The sequence below is a fragment of the Bactrocera neohumeralis genome, chromosome 6 (assembly GCF_024586455.1).
Source record: "Bactrocera neohumeralis isolate Rockhampton chromosome 6, APGP_CSIRO_Bneo_wtdbg2-racon-allhic-juicebox.fasta_v2, whole genome shotgun sequence".
In the NCBI taxonomy this organism is placed as follows: Eukaryota; Metazoa; Arthropoda; class Insecta; order Diptera; family Tephritidae; genus Bactrocera; species Bactrocera neohumeralis.
This window is the reverse complement of record NC_065923.1, coordinates 76,397,501-76,416,209: the sequence shown is the minus strand read 5'-3', so window position 1 is coordinate 76,416,209 and position 18,709 is coordinate 76,397,501. Positions and strand designations below refer to the sequence as shown.

Here is an 18,709-nt window from a genome sequence, read left to right as displayed (position 1 = left end):
TATGCTCCAGCAAACAGTTCCATCGATTCAAGATTCATGGTGGACAACGGAAGTAAGGGCGCTCACGCACCCAATGAAAGGACTAAGTATTTATCACTTAGGATGTAGAACTGGTGTGGCCTCGTGGCGCTTGTAGTGCCAAAGAAGAATTTGAGCTTTAGGTAGTAGAGACCTACAAGATCGCTGACTATTGTCAAATAAGCTCAGCAAGTTCATTAACCTTCAAAGCCAACATGCAGATAAACAAACTCGAAAGCATGGAAAGATCGCTTCATCTCAAGTACCGTAAAGAACAAAACCAATTGTTTCATTAAAATGTTGTTAACCTTCTGCTCTAATTATGACACAACAACAAAGACACAATATAAACAATGAAATTGTTTTATTATTAATTTACTTTACGCGTCAAAGCAAACACTTGGCTTTTTACACACACACACACACATAAAAAATGTACTGTTAATTGTGTGGTCATCCATGGTAAATTGTGATCATCAAAGCACTCGGCCTCTGCCCACATAAAGTCTAGACAAGACTAAAATGAGCAACACTACCCTGCCACCCCGCAACATTTATCAACTGTGCGTAGACAATATGCTTTCTTTACAAGCGTTGGCATTCTAGCCACTTGTCTCTCCGCATATGCTGAAGATATGTGAGCCAACCCGCTAGGAAAATTTCAACTTAAATTATGAATTTTTGTGTTTTTTTTAGAGTTGGACACCGCGCTGTCATATTTGCAACAAATGTGCAATGCGAGTGTGAATTTTTTCAGCAAAAAGTGCAGTTCTCACCAGATTTATAAAAATAGTTAGTGAATATTTTGCTTTTAATGTATATTTTATTGCTTAAAAAATAGAAAAAATTCTCATCAATGACGTATTTCCACGCTTGAAGAGTTCCATAAGGTCCTCTGTTCACATTATTCATCGCTGTCATGACACCACGAAGAAAACTGTTTCAAATTCCTACAGGGACACTACATGTGTGTGCTTACATAGCGAATTCCATGGAACAAACACATTTGCTACGCCGATAATTTATCAAAAATATCTCGTTTTACATTCGTACGCATTTTGCGGTAAATTCACTGCGGGGTAACCCCGCCTTGTGTAACTGTCGTGATTATTGATTATTATACCCTGAACAGGGTATAACATATTATTTAAATTTGCTAAGAAGTTTGATGCATTTGGAAAAAAATATCGGAACAAAATTTACTATATAAAAAATATATACATATAAATGATCAGCATGAAGAGCTGAGTCTCTTTAGCCATGTCCCTCTGTGTGTCTCCCTATCTGTATATACGCTCAATAGTCCCTCTTTTTTGAGGTATTGTTCTCAAATTTTGCACACGTTCTTTTTTCCTTAAGCAGATGATTATTTCTCGGAAGCGTCGATATCTGACCACTATAGCATATAGTTGCCATACAAACTGAACGATCAAAATTAAGTACTTGTATGGAAAGCTACTTTATTTCACGAGATATCTTCATGAAATTTGGTATACATAATAATCTCAAACAAAGTTATAATTTCTGAAGAACTTGTTTAGATCGAATGGCTATAGCATATTGCTACCATACAAACTGCACGATCAAAATCAAGTTCTTGTAAGAAAAACTGTTTTACTTGTCGAGATATCATCACGAAGTTTGACAGAAATTATTATCTGAGGCAATACAAGAACTATTGAATAAATCGTTCAGATCGGATTACTATAGCATGTAGCTGTCATACAAACTGGTCGATCTCAATTAAGTTACTTTATGGAAAGCATCTTTATTTCACGAGATATCTTTGTGAAATTTTGTATGTGTTATAAAACCAAACAATGGTATTATTCTTGAAAATTTTTTTTAGATCGGACCATTATAGGATATAGCTGTCCATACAAACTGATCGACCGCAATTAAGTTGCTACAAGGAAAACTATTCTACTTGTCGAGATATCTGCATGAAATTTGGCACGAATTGATATCTGAAGCAATTGTACAATTACTGAATAATTTATTCAGATTCGACTACTATAACATATAGCTGCCATACAAACTTAACGATCAGATTTAAGTCCTTGTATAGAAAGCTTCTTTGTTTCTCCAAGTATCTTCGTGAAATTCGGTGTGCAATATTATCACAAACATTGGTATAATTCCCGAAGAAATTTTTCAAATCGGATCACTATAGCATATAGTTGCCATACAAACTGAACGATCAAATTTAAGTCCTTTTAGGGAAAACTCTTTTATTTGTCAATATATCTTCACGAAATTTGGCATGCATTCTAGTCCAAAACAACGGTATAAGCTTGAAGCAATTATTTTCAGATCGGGTCGATATAACACATACATAGCTGCCATACAAACGGAATGATCAAATCAAGTTCTTGTAAGGAACTTTTATATTTGTGTAGGGTATACGCAGTTTCGGAGTCAATATTTTTCCTTGTTTCTATTTTAAATATTGATTGTTCTATATTAATTTCATTAGCGTTAGTTTGCTTTGATTAATGGTTTTAAGGCAACTGAAATCTTATACTCAAACAAGCTTTAGATAAGAAGAAAACTAATTTTATAGTCTAAATTATATAATTTTTATTACAATAGAGTGAAATGTTTCAATTATTTCTTGACATATATATACTCGTGTAAATATTGCGCATGACATATGCGCATTTGCGCTTCAGCAGCAATTATAAGCAATTTTTATATCTCTCAAATAAATTTGCTTGGCATATCATGTTTGCGCTATGCCCGCGGCCCTTGACTTCCTAGACAGCCCATTAAATTGGAAAATTACCTGCACACTAATCCCGTAATCCCTGACTTTGCCGCCAGCGCCTTGCCATCGCGCAAGCGTTTGTAGCTGCGCAGCCGTCAGGCAGTAATTTCAACAATGTCTTATTTGCGCATAAATTTTCATTTGGCTTCACAGCTGGGCGTACAAGTAATAACTACATTTTCTAACTTTTGCTTACTTTTCTCACTTTTCCATGCCTTGCGCTCATTTGAGGCAAGCCTGCGTGCGAATAATTGTGTGTCTCAAAGTTAAGCACTTTTAATTGCTTCGCATATTTTGCTATGGCAATATGTGTTAGTTTGGATTAGAATTTGCATTTGATAATGGAATGGGATTCTTTTAAGCATATTGGCATAACAGAAGGCTTGCAATGAAGTACAGCGTTTTTACTACTATTTGTTGGCTTAATATTAATCGATAATAAATATAAGTTAATAATGAATAATAAGTAAAGAGCTTAACCAACAAATGTAGTGTCCATTTTTAGCAAGCAATTTGCCAATCTTGCCTTGGAATGTTATAAAAGAGTCGTAAATTTCCGTCGCAAATATTTAAATTAATATGCAACAACAATAAATTTGACTTTATTGTTTCGTTAATTTTGTCAAACTACTAATTTATTTCAGCTAGTAGCTGTTACAAAGCCTTTACTCAACCAATTATTGCAAAATGAAACATTTGGCCACGCAAGTTCGTTGCTTAAGTCTTTTGATCTCCTTTAATTAGTGCAACTTTTGTGCGCGAGACAAAAGCTTTATTTCACAAATTCGTTCATAAAGACAGTGTGCAAGCATAAACACAGTATAAAGCTTTATTTGTAATGTTAAGTATCCTTTGCAAACAACAAATTTGCATATAAATGCTAAAACAAATGTTTGAATTCAAATAAGAAAGGCGAGAAATAGAAAAAAATTGTAACTAAAATAGTTGTGAGCTCAAGCTAAAGGGAATTTGTGATATATAGCTACAGGTGATAACAATATCATTATATAAAATTAAAAATAAATTAGTGATAGGCTAAACCAATCGTAATGACTTAAGCGGACAGGTGAGCAAACCAGAAACCAGAAGGAAATACACGCGAACTAGTGCTTTAGTTTTTGAGATATCGAAATGAGATTTTGTAAAAGTTCTTTTCTTTCAAAGAAGCTGCTTATTTGTCGGAATCGCTGATATCGGTTCAAAATAGCATATGGCTGCCATATGAACTGAACGATCACAATCAGGGCTGTGTATGAAAAACTTTTTTATTTGATGAGCTATCTTTACGAAATTTAGCATGGATTATTACCTTAGACTATGCTACAATCTCTAAAGGAATGGTTCCGAACGGATTACTATAACATAAAGCTGCCTTACAAACTGAATGTTTAAAATCAAGTTCTTGTATGGAAAACTTTTTTTATTTGATCAGATATCTTCACGAAATTTGACACAGATTACTGCCTAAGACAAGTTCGTAATCTGCCAAAAAAAATTGCAAAACGGATCACTATAGCATATAGCTGCCATACAAACTTAACGATCAAAATCAAGGCTTTGTATGGAAAACTTTTTTATTTAATACACTATCTTCATGAAATTCGATAGGAACCATTATATAAAGCAACCTTGTAATCTGCTAAAAAATTATTCAAATCGGAACACTATGGCATATAGCTGCCATACATACTGAACGAGCAAAATTTAGTTCTGATATGCAAAGTTGATTTATTTGTGCAGCTTTATTGTTTTTTGTTTGTCTCTAAAGTGGCATTTTTTCAGTTCAGTAGAATTCCAAAAAAAAAAATAATTTATTTTTGCAAGTTTTCCTCCATTCACTCTGTATTACAACTGTTTCTTTGAAGATTCCAATTTTTTCCTTTTCCCTTTTTGCATACTTTTGTTCTTTGTTATTGCCTTACACATGCTCTTCGGCGTTGTTATTTGCATTTTAATTATTCGCAAGCGATTTCGATCAATTTTCACATGAATTGATGAGTGACTGTTTCGATTCACAAACTTATAATGCCGCTATGTGACTCGGCTAGCTGCCACCTGCGCACGTGCTGCCTTAGCACGCGTTGTGCTGCAGAGTACATTCAACTTCCGAAATGTCTACTGCACGCACATATAAATATTGACTCACATTCGTGCATACATACAAGTATTACACAACTTCACTAAGTGCTTTATTGCTTAAAGTGCTTCTGTTATGTCAGCTAATCATGATCAAATGTCTTATATAAGACGCAAGTACTTATGTAATGCAGCAGGAACGTCTCATCAAATTCTCTCAACACTGTTGGATTGGCATATGCTGGCGCGCAGCAGCGATTTTGCGCTGACATGCGGCGGCGGTGTCATTGCCATGGCCATCGGCGTGCCTGGCGTTCATCATAATCACGAGCGTCATTATCATCACCTCCGCACTTGCTCGTACTCAACACACATAAACCACAACATTTTACCACCTGGCGTGGGACATTGCCATTGCTACCGGCAACGTCAACGCCCAACGCCGTAGTAGCGTTAGCACGTAGCGCTGAGCGACCGACCGACCGTCAAGACGGCCACCTGCTTTGGCGGCAAAACTTATGCGTGCGACTTGCGTGCTGCAACGTTTTTTGCTTTTTTCCTACGCTTGGCCACACGCTAAGCGTCCGTTTACTGTTTGTTCTTGCTGTTTGTAGTACGCCAGTCGAGCGCTTACTTGCTTCATTTAAATTTTTGGTAAATTTGTGTTTGCCTCCGCATATTTACGTACCGATCTATATGTTTGTATGAGTGTGCGCGCTGTGTCTGTAATGAATCAGCTAAGCGCTAACGTATGTCCCTATAATTACAGTACATATTGTGCCATTGGTTTTGCACTGCTTTCTCGTTGTTTTTGTTGTTCTTATTTGTGGTTGTTGCTGTTGTTTATACGCCGCTGGTGTCGACTTCAAGTACACGCTCGCTTATTGCTGCGCTGTGTGGCTTGCGCGCGCGCTTATTCTAGTTTGCCAGCGTCTTTCGCGTCGCCAATTTTCGCCAATTCATGCTTTGCCCGGCTTTTAACAGTTATTAATTGCTTGTAGCCAATAAATTGTGTACATGCAAATTCCGCAATGTCTTTGCTCGCTCCTATCTCCTGCGCGCGGTCGACGTACGTCCACAGTTAACATTTGCAATTCGTTTAGTGCGCGGTGTTCTGGCAAATTTACGGTTGGTGACGATCTTTATTTGGTCGCCGCTGTGCCAAATTGCGTGTTCTTCATACCCAAACGGCAAACATTGTGAGGTCATTAAAATTTTGATTCATTATGGATTCAAGCACATTAGATTCGTTGCTATTTTTGACGCGGAAACGTAAGTAAGACACGGCGCTCCACGCGGGGCGTTTACATATTTATGGGGATCATAGCGAGACTCAAGTAAATTGAAGTGTTGTGCAGTTCTAAGAAGGGATTGTGAAGTATTGAATGCGTTGTAAGTGAACAAGGTACGGGTTCGAGAAACAATGTAGGATGAGCTTCGGATCCCCAAAAATAAAAAATACCGTTTACAAGTGCATTTCTTATAGCATAAAAGGGTATAAAAATATCTTTACCTCGATTTTGAGCTATACGCTATAGTAATCCGATTTGAAGAATTTTTTTTTTGAGATTGTAACATTGCTTTGGATAATCATCTATGGTGAATTTCGAGAACCTATCTTGACAAATACGAAACTTTTCCTTACAAGGACATGATTCAGACAAGTAATTTTGTATGGCAGCTATATGCTAATGACTTCCGATCTGAACAATTTCTTCTGAGTTTATACCGTTAGATCGGATAATATTGCACACCAAAGTTTGTGCTCCTTTATTGACAAATAAAAAAGTTTTCCTTACAAGGACATGTCTTTGACCGTTCATTTTGTATAGCAGCTATATGCTAAAGTAGTCCGATCTAAATAGTTTTCTGGAAGATTGCACCATTAGTATAGAAAATAGCAAATGCCAAATTTGGAGAAGATTCGTAGTCAAATAAAAAAGTTTTCCATACAAGGGCTTGATTCCGATCGGTCAGTTTGTACGGCAGCTATATGTTGTAGTGGTCCGATACTCGCATTTCCGACATATGATTAGCTCCATGAGAACAAAAGAACGTGTGCAAAATTTCCGATCGATATCTCAAAAACTAAGAGACTAGTTCGCGTATGTACTGACTTGCGGAGATGGGTAAATCGACTCAGTTCATAATGATCATTCGGAGTATAAAAATAACTCTGCTTTTTAGAAGTTTTAAGGTTAATTTAGGTTAAACTGGTAGGTCAATAAACCAGGAAATATAACAGTTTTGGTCCTTTGCGACACCAAATTTAGTTGAGTTCCTAGGAATAGTCATCAGTTAGGACCTCATAGATCACCGAAGCGTTTTGAGCTCACCACAAATTTATTAAGTCGGTCAATTTCAACGCAGCCACTTCGAATTATAATATAAACTCTGCATAAATATTACAACATCAATTAGGACTCATTAGCTACAAACTGTTTTCCAGTCGAATTTCAAAAGAAACCACAGCAACAACCCAAACGTTATGAAACTTGGTTCGAAACAGCCAACTGCAACACCATACAAGTTGCAACACAATTGGCCAAACACCAAGTTTCGACGACAAGACACCAAAGTTGCTGGCCACAGTGCAGTCGTCCAAACGCGCACAACACGCAGACAGTCTGCGGCAGTCGAGCGAAGTGAACGGACGTGTTAAGCGGATTGCGTACGAACGTTGGCGGTTAGAGCGCAAGCAATTTGAACGCGAACAAGTAACGAGTGAAGTTAAATCAAGTTAAACGGTGCGATTTACGAAAAATAAACGAGCGTTAAAGTAAAAAGAAAAAAATTTATTCTAATTGAGTTGGCAAGCGAATTTAGTAGCTGACAACCGAAACATAATATTTTCTTAATAAAAAGTAGTGTAGTTCAATTGGGCTGTGTCGCTTTGTATGCATGCAACCGATGCAACGACAGACTGTGTGCGCACGCAGCAACAGTTGGGCATGCTCCGTCGAGTGGCACGGTCGTTAAACGGCTGCCAGCACGAGAACCTGAGTGAAAAGCCAACGCCGAGCGCGTATGTGAATGTGCCAAAAGAAAATGTGTGCAAAACCGCGCGGCATGCCATAAAGAAGAAAGTGACTAGCCGCCAGACGGTTGAAACGACAAAGCTTAAGATGATGCACGCGATAAATGTGGTTCCGCAACGCGGCTCATGGAAGCGCGCCATATGGCCCATGACCTTGCTGTGCTGGTGTTTTATTATAATAGTCAACGCGCCAGCAAATGGGCTGAACTACGTCGATGACACGACCGCGAGCGCTGAGTTGAACACGCAAGCCGGGGCTCGAGCCATGGGCCTCTATGGGGCACGCGAACCGCGTTTCGGTGATCGTTTGCTGCCGTTGCGTAAAAAGTCCGGTGCGATAGCGAATGTGGCGGCGCCCAGCCAAAGGCAAGTGAATAGTATTTTGAGTAAAAGTAATTATGTGGTCAGTTACGCGAGTGCTAATACAAATAACGCGGCTACAAGTGCGAAAGTTATGGCACGTGCCGCAAACACAAACACGACTGGCGAAGTGAATGTTGCGCGTAATAACAAAGTTGATGTGAGTGTTAGTGTTGAGCCCAAAACTGATTTGTATACCATGGAGGTGCACCAAGCTGACTACACAGCACCGCCAGTGACCGCAGAACGTCGCGCCAAACAGCTGAGTCGACGCGAGGATACCAACATCGCAGGGCTGTTGCTAGACTCGACTACTTTCAGCAGTAAGGACACGAACATTTCGAAAGCAGATCGCCTGGTAGTCATGTCCACCGAGTTCTTCGTAGTGCCAACAAGCACACCACTACCAAGCAACGCGCATCCAACTAGAGCGCCAGCACGCACGGGCGCTAAGGCAGCAGTACTGCCTGACTATATACAGCCACCGCCTGCAGGTGTACCGACTGCTGGACCACGTTCGGTTTTAATCGTAGCGCCGCGGCCGTTGAATACCTCGAATGCAGCGAATAGCGTCAGCGCGGGTTTCCCACCATCCATAGTGCCCACACATCTGCCATTCACTGGGCTGCGGAAGGAGCCTTGGGTGGTGCCCGTCCTGGTGTTGGCCGCACTCACAATGCTAATGATGACAGCTTTTGAGATTTTTGTGCTGTTCAAGGCGTGGCGTACATCACCTTCGCGCCGTCATCTGTTTCTCGGACAGATGCTACTGTTGGGACTGTTTGCTTGTGCCGGGCTGGGTGCTGTACTAACAGCGCAGCCCTCATTGCTCAGCTGTGGTGCAATACGTTTTGGCGTGGGTGTTGCCTATGCGCTTGTCTTTGCCGCGCTACTCGTCAAATGCGTCTTCCTCATTAGTCTCAATGGTGGCGTGTACCTACCGGCACCCTATCAAGGTTTACTGTTGCTCTTCGCCGTACTCATACAAGTCGCCATAGGCACACAGTGGCTACTCACACAACCGCCGGAGATCTATACGCAAAGTGTACCCATACTTGGTAATAGTCTGTTGGCACCTACCGTAGCTTCCAGTAGCGCCACATCTGCGGCGCATACTTTCGCAGCGCTTTTCCAGCCACACAGCGCTACACCCAACAATGGGCCGTCCGCAGCAGCGCTCGGCTCCAGTCTCGGCTCGGATTTGTATGCACGTATTACTGCAGCCGGTACGATGCTGATACCGTTATGCAAAACACAATTTTCGGAGCTGCTCTTTTCGCTCATCTACATTGTCTTTCTAATTGTGTTCGTCGCCGTGTTGGCCATCAAATCGCGCGGCATACGCGACAATTATCGCGAGGCCACCTACATTGGTTTGGCTATTGGCGGCGCTATACCCATTTGGCTGGGCTGGATGCTATGCGGTTTGGCGGTGGCGGATCGCCATAAGGATGCTTGTATTGCTTTCGGACTGATAGCGACATCAGCAACTGTCTTTCTAGTTATGTTTATGCCGAAAGGTCGTCAATTGGCGGCTATGGGCAAGGAGGGCCTCTATGTGGAGGATCGTGAGGAGCAGTTCAGCTCGCTGAGTCGTGCTGGCTCCGGTTACTCACCCTCATTCTTCCACTTTAAGCCGATCAAGTACGGAGTAATGGGCGGCGGCATGCAGAATTCGGCAACAAATACGGGGAACGGCGCCAGCATGAAGCACTGCTCGAATGGTCTGGGCGGAGGCGGCGGAGGTGAGTGATATGTGCAGTAGCAAATTTTTAGTTTAAGTGTAGTTAATTATGTGTTTTGGGAGCACGAGACTCATCACAGCAGTACGTGTGTTTGGAGCATACAAACAATATTTTATTTTACTTTTAATGTAAAGAGTAGTAAGTGGTTGTCTCACGGGTTGGGTTAGGTTAAGTAAGGTTATGCGGTCGATCCTAACAGGAATTTCATAGAACGCCGGTCAGTGTTTCCTCTAAAAGGGTAAGGTGAGGTTAAGAGGTGACAGGGATTTCATAGAATGCCGGTCCGTACGTTTCCTCTACTAGGTTATGTTAGGTTAGATGAGGTTAAGAGGTCGATCCAAAGAGGGATTTCATAGAACGTCGGTCCGTGTGTTTTCTCTACTAGGTTAGGGTAGGGCAGGTTAAGAGGTCGATCATAACAGGGATTTCATAGAATGCCGATACGTGTATTTCCTCTACTAGGTTAGGATAGGTTAGGACAGGTTAATCGGCTGGTTCTAACTGGAATTTCGCCAGTCCACAAAAGCTAATGTCTGTTTTGGCTATGTCTCCTGGTTCTTTGAAGGGAAGACTGCCGACAGGTCTCAACCTCAGCCTTCCAAAGGCAGTTCAATGAAGTATAAAGTGATTGAATGTTTCCACCTCAGCTTCCTCTATATAATTTTGATAACTAGGATCCAAGAAGTTTTTGGCCTACTGGACTAAGTTCAGTAGGAACCCCAACTACTGCGGTAAGATGAATTTTGCTAAGCGCAAATAGTTCAGAAGGTTTTCTGCGTTCAACTTTACACCAAAAAGGTATGTTGTCGTACTGGAACTGGGCGTGGACAGCCAATTCGGTACCATACTGATGTAAGCGAGATAAGGGTGCTCTCATTGGCGAGCTCATCGACTTTGCAGTTGCCAGAGATTTCGTTATAACCAGACGTCCAAACGAGTCTGACGATGAAATAGCTTGATGGTATTTCTATTGAGAACAGACACTCCTTGACTAGCTTTGAGCACACTTTTAGCGAGTTAGCTGTCTACTAGTTTAAAGGAATGTTCTCAGTAATAATTCGTTAGCTTTCGGCGCTATGCGGCTTGAGGGAGAGAGATCATAGGTGAGGAGTAGAGGACCACAGTAACCGCCTGTTGGTTTTACCATAATTATTTTCATACTCTTAGCTTTCCGGACATAAGTACAGCGAAGTGAAAAATGTGAAAAATGAAAGTGCGAGCAGATCTTTACTTTCCAACAGTAAATCGCATTAGCGGAAAATGATTTTAACATACAATGCTTTCGCGTAAGTGGCACGTACTCGCCGCAAATCTACAAACTACCGAGCAAAGCCTAAAAAACAACGCGAAGCTATGAATGCAAAGCAAAACAAAACTTAAAAAAAATAATCAAAAGCAATAATAACAACAAAACAAAATATTTGCAAATTGCATGGCGCATTTTTTTGCTGCCCCTTTTGGCCTAACTGCAGCTTTACTTAATTCCGCTGATGCTTGCATTATTCAAATGCGCCGCGCGCATAGGAAACATGTCACTCACATGTTGCGTCTACGTCACAGCGTAGCGTCGGGCGCCTCGTCAAACGAGAGATTTTGCTGTCGGCAAGACGGCAAGTCAGCAAGCAACAAATGGTTTTGTTGTTGTTGTAGGCGCATGCATGCGTTTTATTTACATGTGTCTTTGATACACACACTGCTGTTGTTGTTGACTGAATGCCGCGTTGCCAGCGCACCGAAGCATGGCCGAGCGGTAAATGCCTGCGCATACGCGTGTGTGTGTGTAGTCACAGCAGTGTGTAATTTGTATGCGTGCCTGCGTTGCCTGGAAATGCGCGCTTTTCCGCATTTTAAAGCGTTTTCCCACTCCACACACACGCCCATGCACGCTCCAACGAGGCTCAGTGTGTTTGACAAAACCATTGCCAAGACGCTGAGTAAGTATATACATATGTATCTATTTATCTAACATATGCTTTGCTTGCATTCAAAGCGCGTCATTTCAATTCCGCACACAAATGTACCACTCTCCACTTGCCTTTCAGTCCGTTGCTTGGCGTGCGTACAAGCCAATTGCGCATGCGCAGTAACCTTTAATTATAATAAATGAAAGTATATACATATGTATGTACGTGTACATGTGGCTAGAAAAGAAAATGATTTATTTTTTTCTATGCGTATTTAACTAGCGTTTTGTGCGCGCAAACATGACAGCTGTCATGTTGTTAGCCGTTTGTTTTAAATTTTTTTCTTGCTTTTTAGCATCACTCTTTCAATAAACTTACGCTTTTTGTGCATTTTTAAGCTTAAAATAAATATAAATTAGAAAATCTACTTATTTTATCAACGTTCTATATGCAGCTTGTGTTGTGCGTAAGATAAACTGCGTTGTTGTTGACTTTTCTTGTTTTCTTGTTATTGCCAACTGCCTAAGCCCGGTTAATGAGTCAAAGACACGCATGAATACCAGAAAAGCAGCAAACTATGTATGCGTATATCAAAATGGGATTTACATATGTATGATTGTGCAACAAAATAAAAAGACGGCGCTTAAGCTTTGTGTTGCGCTTGTTTGCTGTCTCATTATCTGATTAAGCTCAGAAGCTATAATATGCCTCAAAAATAAAATGGTTTCCCTACAAGCGCTTGATTTTGATTGGTGAGTTTATATGGTAGCTATATGCTATAGTGAACCGATCTGGATAATTTCTTCGTAGATTGTACCGTTATCTCAGAAAATAATTCATGCCAATTTTCTTGAAGATAACTCGTCAAATAAGAAAGTTTTCCATACAAGGATTTGATTGCGATTGTTCAATTTGTGTGGCAGCTATATGCTATAGTCGTCTGATATCGATTGTTTCAATAAATAAGCAGTTTCTTGGGAAGAAAAGGACGTGTGAAAAATTTCAGATGGATATCTCAAAAACTAACGGACCAGTTCGCGTATGCACACACGGACAGGCATACAAATGGACATGGCTAAACGGAAATAGTAATTAAATTCCCCGGGTAAATGATATTTCAAAAAAACAAAGGAATTTCGCTGACTTGGTAGGACTATCCTTAATTACTATCTAAAATATGAGCTGTTAGCCAGTTTTGTTTACAGCAGCTGCTTAAGTCCGTATGCCTCAGTTGCGATTTTTAAAATAGATAAAAATTTCGAAGAAAGAATTTATCTCAATTTTTGTATTCCTAACCAATTTCGTGTGCGAATGTTGTAATAGGCATACGGTTAATCAGTTTTGTCAAAAACACAAGTCTACGAGTGGCACAAAGCCTTCAAGGACGGTTAGAGAAATCGTTGAAGACATGTCTCGTTTAGGACGACCTTCGACCTCTTGAACTGAAGAAAATATTAAAAAAAAGGAAAGGATATGGTGCTTGAAAATCGTCAGGCAAAAGCTAGAGTGATGGCAAGGGAACTCGACATCTTTCATGACTCCGTTTGTATGATTTTGGTGCATATTTTGTGTATAAAACGCGTTCTTGCTAAACTCCTCCAAATAAAGCTGAGTTTTTTTCAAAAAGTGCACCGTAAAAAGGTTCCTTTGGTTTGCTTGATCGTACGAATTCCGATCCCACATTCATGCAGAGCATTATAAGTGTTGATGAGACATGGTTTTATGAGTTTGATATGCAAACAGGTCAACAATCATCGAAATAAAGGGAAAAAGGAGTCAAACCCAAAAAAACCAAGACAAAACGCTCAAAAATCAAGGTGATGCTAATTGTTTTTTCTATATTTGTGGTTTGGTGTATTATGAATTTGCTCCGGGGGGCAAGACGATCAATAAGGAGTTCTATTTCGCCGTATTGAGGCGTTTGCTTGAGAACATCCGTTGAAAACGACCGGAATTATAGAAGAGCAATTCATGGATTTTACACCATGATAACGCACCATAGCGTTGAGCCGCGATTATGGCCGAATCAAAGCCAAAAACGCAATGAATACCATCGATCAAGAATCGTATTCACCAAATTGGCGCCGCGTGATTTTTTCTTGTTCCCCAAACTGAAATTGCCGCACCGTGGAACCCGTTTTCAGTCGATCGAAGAGATAAACAAAAATTCCAAATGCCATCCCAAAAAGTGCTTATGAAAAGCGTTTCGAGGACTGCAAAATCGTCGGCATAAGTCCTTCACATCTGGTGGGGATTACTGTGAAGGCAACAAAATAAATATTGATGAATAATTAAATATTTTGCGTTTTATTTACAAATTCCTGGTACGTTTTTGTCACAATACATATTTTAGGTATGATAAAGATTCTAAGCTGTCCAAGTACGATTCACGTTAGCATCGACCTCTTAACTTAACCTTAGCTAACTTAACGTAACCTAAAAGCACGCTCTCTCTGTATGAACAACGGAGCTATGTTCAGAGCTATGTAAGCAAGGTCTTTGCTAGGATCGATCGTTCTCTTAACATTACCTCATATAACCTCACCTAACCCAACGACCTCTCTTTAGTTTTAAGCTCAAAGTGAATTTTTCAATTTATGAAGGTCTCATGAACAATTACATAAATTATATATGATTTTTAGTTATCATAAAGATTCTAAGTCTCGTGAGATCCCTGGAGGTATCGACCTTTTAACCAAACCTCACCTCACTTAACCTAACATAACGTCATCTATTTAGCTACATTTGAACAAATCACAAAGCTATGTGCACAACGGAGCAGTGTTCTCAGTTATCCAAGAAAACTCTCTGCTAGGATCGTCTTCTTAACATAACCTCACCTAACTCAAACTAAATTTTTCTCTTAAGCTCGATTTGAAGCTTTGTACGAAATTGTTAAAAAAAAAATAAATAAAAAAAAAATTAAATTGGGCACGACTTCAATTGAAAGAGTAGAACTGGCGCTAAGCAATTTCACAGCTTTTGATTTATTGCCAAAGCCGCTTGAATTGACTTGCTGACCTTGAAGTGAAAATGGTGCAACAACTCAAAAATTCCAAAAAAAAAATATACAAAATAAAACAATTCAAAATAAATACTGTTATGAATCGCTAACACTGCTTTATGTCGAAATAACTGCGGCACAAAGGCTTAAACAATGCAGCGCGCTTATCTGGCAACAACAATCGTCAGCGTCGCTTCTTCGCTGTCAAATTAAACATTAATTGCTATTCTCCATTGACTACAAACTTCAACTTCAGCTTCAGCGCACACAAAGTGAAACGCGCGCTGAGCTACATGGCGTGGCGCCTGTGAAAGTGAAAACTGCATTCGTTCAAGCGCTCACTCGGCGCGCAGAATTCGTGCAGTCGGCATGTAGCATGCGGCCAGCAGCTAAAATTGAAAATGTGCTGTGAAGAGTTAGCCGCCAAGCCGCAAAACGCTTAGAAATCAGACGCATTCATTGACCCACTTTTCACGCCTCACCAAGTAGGAATTTCGAAAATTGCACGCTTTGTCAGAAACGTATTAAAAACCGCGCGCGCATAAAGGGTGTAAAGCGTTACTTCTTCGCTTCGCCAAGTTTATTGATTATGTTTTCGATTTTATTGCTTTACATACAATGCTTGAGTTTCTTTGCTAACAATGCCGTGACGCACGCAAACACAACAATAACAATAGGACTGCGACTGCGACTGCTGGCTAAGACAGCTTTCTGATTGGCACGCTAATCCCATGGCACTTTTCAATTCACAATTCACGCCAAACAATGAACAATGCGCAGAAAATAATAAATTAAAAGCACAGACAAAGGTTTTATGTTGCGCCCGTGTGGGTTTGTGCGAGCTAATGATGTTATATTACTTGTTGTTATTATTGCGCTGGCGTCTTTATGTGCAAATCGTGCAAATGTTTTCTTTGCAAACAAGGAATGTGACAAATCGCTGGAGATGAGAGCACTTTCTTTTGTTGCTTCGCTAAAAAAATGAGATCTAATGAGTCTATTTGAAGTGAAGTAAGTCTAGGACGAATTAACTGTAATTTTGGTGGGAGCTTAATTAGCACAGCTCCAGCTTAGGTTGGGGTCTAATCCAGGAAGCTTAGTTGCTGTGCGCGTTCCAAGAGTTGAGGCGAAAATTAAGCACCACTTAAGCTGATTTCAGAACAAACTGCGTGGTAAACTTAAAGTACCATGTTCAGGATATAAAATTTCAAATTTCAGATTTTTCCGAAGAATACTTGATGCATGCTGATGGTTCAAAATATCATTTACAACAAGTAAAAAATTCTTTGCTCCAACTAAATAAGCTGGACTCAAGCAGCGCTGCTAGAAGCAAATCCAATTTTGTTCAGCAAGCACAAGGACTTGCTCTCGCTCTACTTTTAGCCAGTTTAAGCGGGTATTCTACACTGGAAAAAATAAATAATTTATTTTTCATGTTATAAAAGCTTAGATCTCCAAGAGTTTTCAAAACACAAATTATTTTCGTAGTTTCATATTATATAAAATTGTTCATAAGACCCTCACAAATCGACAAAAGTATTTTGAGCTTTGAAACTTCGGTTAAAGAGCGCCGTGGCCCAATGTTGGTTACATAATTGTTATGTATTTAAATTTTAAATTATAAATTTATGATTATTTTGTAAAACTCTAAGTCAACAACAGTAATAGTCTAATTAACGCAAATAAAGCACACCTTGACCCCACAGTTTTGTAAGCTGAGCATAAATTATTTAACTTTCAGAAAAGATAATTTCAACGCGGAGTTATTAAAATTATTAAAATAACTTAAAAATTCGACAAACCTTCGCAGCAACTCATAACAGACAATTTATTTTATGATGCTTTTAAGTTGGCGATTTGAGGAAATAATAAACCGAGCTCCAAGCAAAAGTGTTGAAAAGGCGCGTTCGCTATCTTTTCACAGCAACCACAAGTAGGAAATTGCTTGATCTCTAGCAGCAAGCCTTTGCGAAACTGCTTTTGTTTAGTAAATGTGTATGTTTTTATGTTTTTTTGTTGTTTCATATACCCTGAACAGTGTATTTTAAGTTTGCCACACAAAGAAGGAAACGTTGGAGACCCTATAAATTATATATAGCCACACGAACAAGTCACTCAGTTTTTGAGATATCGATCTGAAATTTTGAACACGTATTTTACTGATCAAGAAGCTGCTCATTTGCCGGAACTGCCGATAACGGACTACTATAGCATATAGCTGTCATATAAACAGCCCGCTCAAAAGCCAGCTCTTGTAAGGAAAACTTTTTTATTTGTCGAGATATTTGCACGAAATTTGGTCTAAATTATTATCTTATGTTGTGGTACCATCTTTGAAGAAATTGTTCAAATCGGATCACTACAGCATATAGCTGTCATATAAAGTGGCCGATTACAAACCAGTCCTTGTTAGGAAAACTTTTTTGTTTGATGAGATATCTTCACAAAATTTGGTATATATTATTATCTTAAGCAGCGGTACAATCTCTGAAGAAATTGTTCATATCGAATTACAAAAACATATAGCTGTCATACAAACTGAACAATCTAAATCCAGCCCATGTATGAAAAACTTTTTTATTTGTCGAGATATTTTCACGAAATTTGACAAGGATTATTTCTTAAGGCTGCGCTACAAACTGCGATACTTGTGTTTAGATCGAGCCACTATAGCATATAACTGTCATACAAAGTCATCGTCCAAAATCAAGTGCCTGTATGGAACCTTTCGTATTCGTTAGATGTATTAAAGGTGCGATGTAACCAAAGTTAACATTTTTTATTGTTTTTTTTTTATATTTTTGCTCGGTTTAATTATTTTTTCCTTTTTGCATTTTCACAGTTATTTCAGAGTTATAATGCTGAGTCTCTGTATTTGTGTTGCTAAATTGTTTCCAACATGCGGCCATACAACCTCAGACAATTAACAGCAAATGATGCGTATATAGCTCTATTAAATGCTCATATTTTTCACTTATTACCTTTCTTCACTTTGCTGGAGCAAACGCAAGAAAAACTTAACGCAGCATGCAACAACAAAGCGGGAGACGCTACATAACTGATTGTGTGCTGGTTTTAATTAACTCAAATGTTGTATTGTATGTATATGGTGTAATTTTTTGTTTGTTTTTGTTGTATTTTTTTTTTTGAGTTTTCGTTTTTTGTTGTTTTGTTATTTGTAATTTTTTTTTGTATTTTTGTTGTTGTTATTTTGCTTTTATTTTTTGTTGTTTTTGTTTTAATTTTTTGTTGTTGTTTTTTGTAACTTTTTGGCTTGCGGCATGCGTTGTTGTTTGATTTGTACTTTTTTCTTCGTATTTGTTTTTGTTCTTTTTATGAGCACCTTAGCGTTTGCTCGCTAAATAGCACAACAATTAACACGTAATTGTGTTGGCTGCCCTCCTGTCGTAGAGGAATTAAATAAAGCACACTTTTGAATTAAAAAAAATTTTAAATAAATATAAAAAAATATCAAAGCAATATGAAAATAATATTATAATATTTTTGTTTTTTTGTTGTTGTTTTAGTATTTTCTTCTGACATCTCCCATTTGTTAGGCAAGCAACGGCATGTTGTTGGTTTTGATGTTTTTATAGTACAACAACTCTGCCATGCTTTTCCATTTATGTTAATTGTTTGTTGTTATTGCGCTGTGGTCCTCAATGAAATTATACGTTTGCGCATGCGCAGCCACCAGCGCACATTATTTGCTCTCTGGCTGCCTTAAACGTCGCAGCAATTAATATTTTGTCCGCATAATTGCCGTCTATTCATAGTTTACTGTTATTTTTTGATTTT

The 18,709-nt window shown here is 39.1% G+C and overlaps 1 protein-coding gene across 2 annotated transcripts in view; it reads left to right on the top strand.

Moving 5' to 3' along the window:
* Positions 1 to 7,502: 7,502 nt before the first annotated feature.
* The window catches only part of LOC126761404 (uncharacterized), a 45,881-nt gene continuing 34,674 nt past the window's right edge, over positions 7,503 to 18,709 (top strand). For both annotated transcript variants that reach the window (XM_050477530.1, XM_050477531.1), the window contains exon 1: positions 7,503 to 10,003. In XM_050477530.1, the coding sequence (XP_050333487.1) occupies positions 7,759 to 10,003 (2,245 nt within the window). In that variant the 5' untranslated portion in view covers positions 7,503 to 7,758. The remainder of the gene's footprint in view (positions 10,004 to 18,709) is intronic.